The sequence below is a fragment of the Pomacea canaliculata genome, linkage group LG3 (assembly GCF_003073045.1).
Source record: "Pomacea canaliculata isolate SZHN2017 linkage group LG3, ASM307304v1, whole genome shotgun sequence".
Classification (NCBI taxonomy): Eukaryota; Metazoa; Mollusca; class Gastropoda; order Architaenioglossa; family Ampullariidae; genus Pomacea; species Pomacea canaliculata.
Genome location: NC_037592.1, coordinates 24,798,150 through 24,808,902, shown reverse-complemented (window position 1 = coordinate 24,808,902; position 10,753 = coordinate 24,798,150). Strand labels below are relative to the sequence as shown.

The 10,753-nt window shown below is 35.5% G+C and overlaps 1 protein-coding gene across 1 annotated transcript; it reads left to right on the top strand.

The window, feature by feature from the left end:
- The first annotated feature begins 90 nt into the window (after positions 1-90).
- On the top strand, positions 91-10,753 carry LOC112558550 (protein ABHD18-like). The gene is given in 13 exon segments (XM_025229054.1): positions 91-230; positions 1,382-1,505; positions 2,043-2,127; positions 2,538-2,638; positions 2,994-3,072; positions 3,810-3,894; positions 4,186-4,213; positions 5,736-5,874; positions 6,186-6,275; positions 6,945-7,052; positions 7,425-7,826; positions 7,828-8,189; positions 8,918-10,753. Coding segments are annotated over 12 exon segments (1,620 nt in total). The 5' UTR covers positions 91-230; positions 1,382-1,419; the 3' UTR covers positions 8,973-10,753.

The following is a 10,753-nucleotide window of genomic DNA, read 5'->3' as shown; positions in this document are numbered from 1 at the left end:
TAAGGAGTCAACTTGTCTAAGACCTAGTTCTTTTCTTGTTTTAGTTAATGCAGCACAAAAGCTTCGTCCGTGCTTCGACGAAGCTTCAAGACAACCGTTTGCTCCAACGGAAAGATAACTTTTCTTCGAGAGTTATCCTTCTTAAATGAAACCCTGGGAATAAAGCAGACAGCTTTCCCCAGACTGCGTTCGCGCGTGTCGTGAATGCACGTTTATCACACCGCATTGAGGTATGCGAAACAAGAAATTAAAAGCAATTTTTGTTCTTTAACGCAAGTATTATACTTTATAAATAATAAATCAATTCAAGGTGATATCTGGGTAAAACATTTGTAAACTTTCTAAAAAAGATCCCTGACCTTGCCATCGCTCATGTCATCAAAGTGATCCTACTAAAAGAAAAAATAACCCACAAAGATAATTTGTTTAAAACTCTGCTGTCAGCAAATTTGTTCTGTAAGAAATGTTTATGTGCAATCGATTTTTTAGAATACTAAATACACCTGTTCGGTTACAAAATATCCCTTGCTCTCTCTACAATTTTTCCAAACCCTTTGATTACCTATAGAAGCTAATTCATCTATACTCGCTCCGACAAAGCAAACGTGTACCGCCTGTTGCTAGTACTCTAGTCAGTGGAAAAAAAACCCTAGGTAAATTCAGATATCAAACCCCATGTTTGTACATATAATCTCTTTTTATGTTTTTATTCCCTTGTTTTGAATTAATGTAATGTTTTTATTTCTGCTACTTAATCCGAGGGCAAGGTGTAAAAAAAAAAAAGTATAACTTTTGCTTAGTCTATCACCCTTTTAAATACAGATTTATCAATTGTCATTTCTCACAAACACATGGATTTTCTCAGCCTGTTTTTCTCTCAGGGCAGACAATGAAAGGTTCTTGTTCCATTGATTATTAAAAAATCCAAACTGTTCTGTCATCAACATTAGAACAACCCTTGAAATAACTGCTTACACAGATTTATATTACACAACGATATCAGCAGAATTCAAGATATGGTCATTTAATTGAAATCAACAAATTCATAACCAGCTTTGTTCTAGAGCTGCTTGTAATGAAGTTTTGTTCATGAAATGTTCACACTTGTTCACCCTCTGATATATACAAGTGCAATGAAGATACTTCTCATGAAACCCATCCCAGGATTTCTTGCTAACATTGAGTCTTAAAATAATAATAAAAAGATACTCTACAGCAGCAGCATGATTATGCCTTACCCTCAGAAATAAAATTTTTTCCGTAGGTCCAACCTTCAAATTAAGGCAATGATATTTTTTAAATTCTCAAAAAAAGCACATTTCCTTTCATGATGTCTACAGCTTGATTTACTCTTCAGTGCCATATGTTTCTTATTTCACAGGCTAGCCTCTGGCTTTCTTTTAAAATATCTGGAAAGTCATGAGCCGCTTAGACCATCTGTACAGACGTCTGCTACTGACAAAATTTTTTACTAAAGGATGGGGAAAGCCCGAAAACCTAAAAAGGCTAGTATTTTATAGCAGAATTCATTTATATTTTGATATTTTCAAATTTACTGTTTTCAGTGAAAGCTACTATCTTTTTCAAGAAAATAACATATATAAAATGATGCATAAAATCCTAAATTATTTTTCCTATCGTCTCAATCCATCACATAAGGTTAAAGTTTAATTGAATTTTCAGAAATGGTATATTTCACTTTTTCACAAATTACAAAACTTTACACCTTAACAACAGGGCGACCTGGTGGTTCAGCGGTTAGTGCCTGTCACTAATACAGTGAAGGTTGGTTGCCCTGGGGTCAGGTCTTGTCTCAGACACACTGTTCTTTCTCTGCATATGGCATCTGTTTACAAGACTGGCTGCCTTGGTGTGATATAGCCTTAGTTGCTGGCTCGGTGTAAAACACCAATTCCCCACACCCCACCTTCTTAACACTTAAACTCTTTGTTGAAAATGGTCTTTATAATTGCTTTACGCCAGTTGTATTTGATCTTTTGGGTTATGGTTTTTTTTTCTCTTTAACTTCTTTATTTGTCCAGGCTGTTTGACTTCAGAAAAGTGATATCCAACCGTGAGTTATGCAGACATCTTGTGCCTCAAGACTACCCTATACATATTGATAAGGTGATGTATTTCTTTTGCTCCTTTCCTTAATGCTGCTGTTTATTGTCATTCGCTTTATGAGTACATAGGATTCACAAACTGGCTAAATGTTGAAAACTACAAAAAGATTTATTTACATTTTTGTCTTTATGGAGGTTTCTTCCCCCCCCCCTTTATTTTTTTGTGGGAGAAATTGGCAGGGTTTGCTTCCTTTTAGCTTGAACACTACATGCTACCATTTTACTATTTTGAACCCTAGAAACTATGTTGCTACCAACATATTTGTTAGAAGTAGTTATATGGGAGCATTAAGCAGTGGCAGTTGCATTTAAGTGCAAATATTATGTAAAAATGCTGTTAGACACCGTTTTTTAATATGACTGCTGGCTGACAGTGCCTGTGACCATCAATCTGTATTGACTTTCTTCCAGGAGGTTTATGATGGAGACTGCCGTATTCTTGTAGGGCATTTTTTGTCACCCTTTACCCATCACATGCCAGGGATTATGCCAAAAGAGGTTGAAACTGCCAGGTACTTTAATTCTTCCAGAGACTTTAGGAGATATTTACTGAATATGACTCTCTCTCTCTCTCTCTCTCACTCACTCACTCTCATATTCCTTCCAAGTTTTGCGTAGACCTTATGTATCCAGTATCTGCATCTGTGTCCTCTTTTGTGTTAATGCTCTAATCTATTATTGTTCTTCCACTCTAGGCACCTTTAAATAAATTGATAAATCAATCAGTCTATTCCCTCTTTCTTGCCTTCTAAATACAGACTTTCACTATTCCAGACATTCACAGAGATTAGTACTACATTTGATGTAAATGTGGGCATATGTATGTTTGCAATACAGAATAACAAATATGGCAATTCTGTGTTCTAGATTTCAAGTTATACTGCCTATGCAATGGAAGCATACACTTAAGCCAGTCTGTCTTCATCTAGCAGGAACTGGAGATCATGTGAGCAGCATTAGCAGACTTTGTGTGATTATCTAAATCTATTTTTGTCACTTTTTGTTTTTACATATTTGTTGGCAGTTCATTGATTATCTCTCTGTAGCATCTCTGGTCTACTACAGTGGACAGAGATCTTTACTCACTAACTTGTTGTTATAGCAACCGCCATTATGGAGCAAAATATTTAGGTTGAGTATGATAAGCTTATTCAATATTGTTATATTCATAAGTATATAAAAAGAAAAGATCATTGTAAAGGTTATGTATTTTTAGATACTGGGTCTATAGCAAAGTGCACACACACACACATTATACACTGCTTTCAAACATTTAGAGAGAATGTGAGAAAGAAAGAGAAAGAAATAAACAGTTCTTGTGGTGAATAAATGGTACCCTGTCCCTCATCCCAGGTCACACCATCTACCTCATTCTTTGACCTGCAGCTGAAGGGAAGCAGCCTCATTGTAGCTGGTGGTGCTTATAAGCACTGATAAGAGCAACAGCTAAAGGGAGATAGTATCATTCATCCTTGTTTCCAAGCCTTCTTGTATGGCTAAAGAGAAAGAAGCTTATATATAACCCCTTCTCTAGCAACTTATACAGTGGTGTTTATGTGGAATATTAAGGTCATCATTCTCTCTTTACCTTAAAACAGGAGCAAGTGATTTTAGATCAGCATAATTAGAAATTGTGTCTAGAAACTAGTCAAGTAACTTAATTATAACCTTGTTTGAATGCAGTTCTTTTGGAGAAGGCGACTCCTTATGGCAAAACCGCTGCTTAAAGAATCAGGAATTGCATCCATTCTGCTTGAAAATCCTTATTGTATCCTTCGAATGGTCAAGAGATATTACAACACCCATATCTGCATGCAGATGAGTGCACACATATGGGTATTCATTAAAAGAAATTTACATATACATTAGCAGTGGTTTGCTAGATTTTTCAGGGAAGTGCAGAAGATCTTAATGTTGGTTAATAAAGGTGAGTATATCTTTTGGATGTAAACTAGTATGACTGTTAAAAAGTAGGCAACCTTTTTTTTTTATGCTGGAGATTAGAGGTGGGTTAACATTAAGCTTTTGTCAACCACTTTACCTTGACACTAAATAACAGATGGAACAAGGAAACCAAAAGATCAGCTGTAAGCATGAAAAAAATTGTTCTTGTATGGTCTTTTTCGTTCATCTCGTCCAACAGCAGGAAATTTAACAGAAGTCATACAATACCACACACCGCCATTGGTAGCATTATACACCATACACAGACACATTAAAAAAAAAACGACCTTAAAGCACATCTTTTCAAAAATAGATTGATTCCCATGTGTGTGTTGTGCATGGTGTATAGGTTTTAGCTAGAACCAGGTGCAACAAAAATATTTTTACTTTTTTTTTCTCAAAAGTATGTGAAAGCAGTGTTGGTCATCATTCCTGATTTTTTATATCATTACACTGAACTCTGATGGAAACTACATTTTTAATGTCGAAATAATTGCAGTTTATTTAATTAAAACTTCTGATTTAATATTACCATTCCTGAATGGTATTTTTAACATCATTAAGGGATGCTTTCAAGAAAAAAACTTTTGGGACTCAAAGTATGATTGGCACCAGAATGTATTCTACAGTAATTTTTGTTCATTTGATAACATTTTCTATTTTCTAATTTAAAAATTGTTGCATTAAGTTCTTTTTATAACTTTTTTGCAGTGATGTTAATTAAAATGCAAAATAGAACTTCCTTAAAAAAAATCAGTAATGACGGTACTGTGATGTTATGTCTTAAAATTTCTGCTCGTTCTGCTAAGAAGCTTTTTCCTCCCCTTCTGTCACATTTTATTCTGTGTACTTTTTAATCACAGTACACTTTTGGTTTAAATGAAAAAACTGACCCAACCTGACTAAAAATTTATGCTGATGGCCGCATTAATGTTGCATCATATTTCTGCCAGTTTGTACTTGTACTTTTATTAAACATTGTGCAAAGCCAGTTTAAAAAAAAGCATAAAAACATCTGGTAAGTTTCATGAGTCATTATCACAGCAATGAGTATATTAAGTGATCTTCTAGAACAGTGGTTCTCAAAGTGTGGTCCGCGGGCATAAGTCAGGTGGTCCGCGGCTGACAGTCATCATATGTCAGCAAAGTGATGTTTAAAGTGATGCATTCCTCGCATTAACATTTTAATTACAAATAACGAGGTACGTAGTTTTCTGTCAACTTATTACTATACTACTGTCACAAAAGGACATTTAATTTTGAATTGTAATGAAATAAATGCGGCAATTTAAATTTGAAGTTCATAGTTCAGAGTGATTTTTAGGACTTGGTGGTCCGCCATATTTTTTACTTAAGTAAAGTGGTCCACGGTCCGAAATACTTTGAGAACCACTGTTCTAGAACAATGACAGCTTATATTGGCCAAGTGTTATCCTCGGATAGTTGGATGTGTAAACCTCTGGTTCTTATTTGTTAGAGTATATAAGTAGTTGTCCACAGTTGTTTTTATTTTCATGACTACAGAAGCATGGAGAACTTTTGAGTTAAAAAGTGTTGATCATTAGAAGTTCAGGTTGATAATGTGGATCATGATTATCATAAATTGAAGATCTACCATTTCGCAGAAGCACTAAGAATTGTTAGTTCATTTGTTTCTTTTCATAGCCGATCAAGTCTTCATAATGTGAGTGATCTTTTTGTGATGGGTGGAGCTCTTATTCTTGAATCCCTGGCCCTTCTTCACTGGTGCCAGCGTCAAGGGTTTGGTCCTCTTGGTTTAACAGGCATCTCCATGGGTGGACATGTGAGTCAGAAGCCTGTTTTGGAGTCTCACTTTGTTCTGTTGTAAGAGATGGGAGACACCCAAGAGAGAGTGTGTTTTACATAAATGATTTTAGTGTGCATATTCATGGAATTCTCATGTATACTTGTCATCAAATTCATTTTTTGGCGTTTTGTATATGTACACGCTTCTCTGTAGCTGTGAAATGGTCTCTTGACTGAATATATTGACATGACTTTTAACTGAATATTCCTATTTAATACAATCTTACTTTGGTGTAAATTCACTGAAAAGGTTTTAAATTAATCTGCTTTAGTCTTTTTCCTAACTAGATGGCATCGTTAGCAGCAACAAATTGGCATGAACCAATATCATTGATTCCCTGCTTGTCCTGGAGTACAGCCTCTGCAGTTTTTACACAGGTCAGGAAGGGGATGTCTTTATGCGTGTCTTCAATGAAAGTGCTAACAACAATAAATATGCAGTGGAAAATAATCCTTTACCGTGGTATTCAAATATTTATATACTGTCAGAATATCACAAATCAGGTCATCTGCTAAGGCTAAATTCTTTGGGGTCCCAGGGACCCCTTCTTCAGATTTTTAAGGGGTCCCTGTTCTTTGTCCAAATTTGAAGGGGACCCCATTGACGAAAACTGAAGGGGTCCTCCGAACTTTGAATGCGTACTGTACGCAATTTTTTGCGTAAGCAGAAGCCCTGACAAATAGACTTTAGTCTTGCAGAAAGTGACCAAGATTTTTTACAGTATAAAGATAACTCATGCAGACAGAGAAACTAGAAACATAAAGATTTATATCTCTAGCATTTCAGCTAGCAAGAGTACTTGTTAGTGCCAGAGAGAGAGATGTTTCAGATTTGGTGTTCACAGCTCCAGACGATTAAATTTGTCAGTTAGATCCAGTTTTGCTTGAGTTTCTTTTTAAGGTCACTGAGATACTCATAATCATTTGTTAAAACCTAGTAAATCCAACTTAGGCTTAAAAAATCATTACTGATCTACTCTAAGCACACCGGGAAAAAAAGTATGTAAAATACATCTAATTGTGTGTGTGTGTGTGCATGTTTTGCAGGGAGTAATGAGAAAAGCTATTTCATGGAAGACCTTAAAGAACCAGTTTTTTGAGAACAGTGTATACCAAGAAGAGATAAGCAAACTTCTTATTTCACCAGAATATGAGGTGCCATTATCTTTGTCTTGATGGTTGTATTTTTTGCATGGTTTTATTTTGATATCACTGATTACTTTTTAGTGGCAGGTGGAATGTTTAATTTTAGGAGAGGCATTGTATGTTTGTCTTGTAATAAATTTGTGTTGGTAGTCCATGTCATTATCATTTTGTTTTTCTCCTCCTAGTGATTTTCCATAATAGTTTTGTAGCGCACTACTGGCATAGATTTGTTTTCTTTTGAGGTAGATATTTCAAATCATTATAACTTTCTTATCGTAAAGGAGGTAATTTTATGTCAGATGTTTAATTTTGTTTCTTCTGTTTTCCTGCTATTTGCTTTAATTATTCTTAAAAAGTTCTTTCTGTGACATGGCATTGCAGCAACAGGCATACAATATGGGACAAGAGTTTGTCAAAGGTTTAACAAGCAACAATGAAAAACTTGAACAAACTTACATGGAATTTCTCAGAAATTCTTTTGTTGAAACAAATTCAAAAGATGAAACATTAAAGGCAGATAACCAAAAAAATGTGCGAGAGTCTTTGCCTTCATCTGTGCAACTCTCTGTGAAGGAAACTTTGGGGCTGACTGGGAGAGCTCTGGATAAAATGGATCCTCCAATACTCTTTCACTTCTGCAAGCCTCTGTTGCACCTCTCGGGAGTGCTGGCTCAGGCATTCCTCAGCATGTGGCACCGGCTCCTGAATCAAAAGTTAGCAGCACACCTCATGCTCAGCAGTCAGCAACTTTCGATCCAGGGAGTCAAGACAAAGTATCTTTACTAGAATGAATCCCAGTTCTGCATCAGGACAACAGCTGCTTCAGCATGCAGTGTCCAAATCAAAACTGTCTCATGGCTCTCAGAGTAGTTCTGCATCTCGTGATGCTGTTTTAGATGAGCAGGCCCATAGTCTAGAGCAAGAAGCAACCAACTTCATGATTGGAGTAATGGATGAATGCACACACCTTGGAAATTTCTCCATTCCTATTGATCCTAATCTTGTTATCATTGTGGCTGCAACACGGGACGCTTATGTTCCAAGACAAGGGGTCATACCTCTCGATCAGCTATGGCCAGGATCTGAAGTACGCTACATTGACCAGGGGCACATTGCAGCCTTTCTTTTGCATAATAATGTCTTTCGGTACGTAAAAAAGAAGTTTTTAAAGATTATCACTAGTTCCATAACTTTACCATTGTTATTATTTTAACGCTGATCATGTTTTAGGTGTTTTCCTCATTGTACATTAAAAACACAAAGAAGAATTTCACTTTTGAAATCTTTGTATGTGATATGACCTTTTTTTAAAGTAAAGTTTAATCACTGACCAGAAAACATCATTCCATACCCTTGCCCTGCAAAAATTCTCTTAATTTCTTCATGTGCACCAAGGTCCAGAATAGAAATGAGGAGAAAAATCTCTTTTTAGATGTCACCTTCACTTTTCTTATTTCCATTTCTGTCCTTGGGATGAAGTGTAGAAATTTGGTGAGAAATTAAACAGCACTTTGCTTTACTTGCTGCAAAGCATAATGGCCATTGGAGGGGAGATCATAAATTCAGCTTTTTATTTTGACTGTGTTTATAAGTATATATATGTATGAATGTATATGTAAAGGGGAGTCAAAATCATATTGATGGGTAGTTATTGTAAGGAAGCTTTTATAAATTTTGTTAAAATATGCGTTAATATCCTGGTGGAAAAAACTTCCTGCCCTGTGACCCATTATAAAATATTCATTGTTCTTCTAAAACATTTGCTGAAATGTGAACATGTGCCACATAGATATAAGTGTATCAGGTGGTTTTTTTTAATGAGGCTGAAATGCAATTTAGTACTGCATATTTTTAATGTTTTCATTTTGTTTCAGGAAAGCCATCACGGATTCCTTTAACAAGCAAATGAATCTGTACCACCAACGATGATATATAAATAATACTTTTAGTGGTAAAGGATGACACACAATGGACCATGCCAATGCAATAAAAGACTGCTGTATCTTGCAAAGCAGTAAAAGCTCAATTTATTTTTTCAAACAAAAGTGCAGGGAATCTGAACAGGTTGTTAATCTAGTGTTTGCCTGAATATTGCTTGCATGAAGTTTCTCTCTTTTGTAATGAAGTGATGCAAAGAAGACATATTTAAAAGATAGAAACTGTCACTTTCCACTTGCCACAAGTTTCTTTTTGTGCAAGCCTTGGCTGAACACAATGATGATCAGCTGCTCAGTTGATGTCCACTTTTAAAGCACTTTAATCCTGCATACATTATCATAGATGCAGGGATGCATACAGTTTCCAGCAGGCAGTGCAAACGATTCCTGTATCTAGAACACTGATATTATGTTTAACTTGCATGTCCACAGAGAAGAAATGATGTAATTATAATTAGTTTGATATTTTAATCAATTTTAGTGGCAGAACATAAAATATTTGGTACACTAAATATTCAAGAAAACATTTTTCTACATATCAGACTTCATTAGCTTGTCACCATCCGGCCAGCTCTTAAGTTTTGCAAAAATGACTAATAATGTAAACTTAAGACACAAACACTTATTGAATACCATACATTATTTGTAAATATTCTAAGGAATAACATGTCCAAAAAATGTAAATAACATAAAAGTTGAGATAAATCGTGAATATGGACATTTCTTATTTTCTTTTTAATGAAAATGATGGCAGTTTTAATATGAGTTGAGTGGTGCATCTGGCTTACACCATCATCTGTAGTCTGTTTATTATATTGACAGTTTCCATTAGGTAACATTAGACTTAGTGAGGACACATTCTCTGTTTACAGACATAAAGTATTAAATCATTTATCACAGGTTTGACTGCAATGCTTAAAGATATAATGAAGTAATGGTAGTGCTGTTTGCGCAGTGAACATTTATAATTCACCATATCAGAGGTATAGCATGTGGAAGACAGAACCCAACTTTCTACTTCCTTTAATTCTGATAAATCACTAGCATTTCAGCTGGGTTGGCAAGTGATGTTTTCTGGTCTAAGCTGGGCTTGTACCCATGACTTTCTGTTCCAAAGTTGGGATGCTGAGCATTTAGCAAGTCTTAAACCATAAGCATTACACTCTATCAGTTATGCCGTGGGTAAATTCTTTTTGTGGTGGCTTCACACCCCAGCATGCCTAGCAGTCTGTAAACAACACAGCTAATGATCAACAGATGATGACTTAGATCACACCTTGCAGAGGGACAGATTTATCATCCACTAATGGTAAATAAATATCAAGGTAAACATTTGTTAACCAGCTCATCCCTTTCTTTAGCATCTTCGGCAAATCCAAAGCTAAGAGGTTACATTGGTGATTTAGTAATGTCTTAAAGCAATTAGCAAGCATGGAAGCTCAAACCTTATGAGGTTTGAATATATGAGTGTTTGTGCTTTTTGACTATGACTATGTGAATGAGTATGACTTGTGATAAAAGTAGATGGGTATGCATAGTTTAGTTGGTGACGTGTCTGCATAAGAGTGGGAAGAAGTGTGTGGATTTGTCATAGTGATGAAAATATGCAATACAGCACATAATGAAACTGGATGTTTACAAAACTAATAATGGGTTCTGTAAGATGCACGCTTTACAATGGTTGATTGTACCAATTCATGTGTCCACAGGCATTGTTATATCAAGATGTCTGAATTAAGAATACACTAAAGGAAATAAAGCTTGGTAATTGCA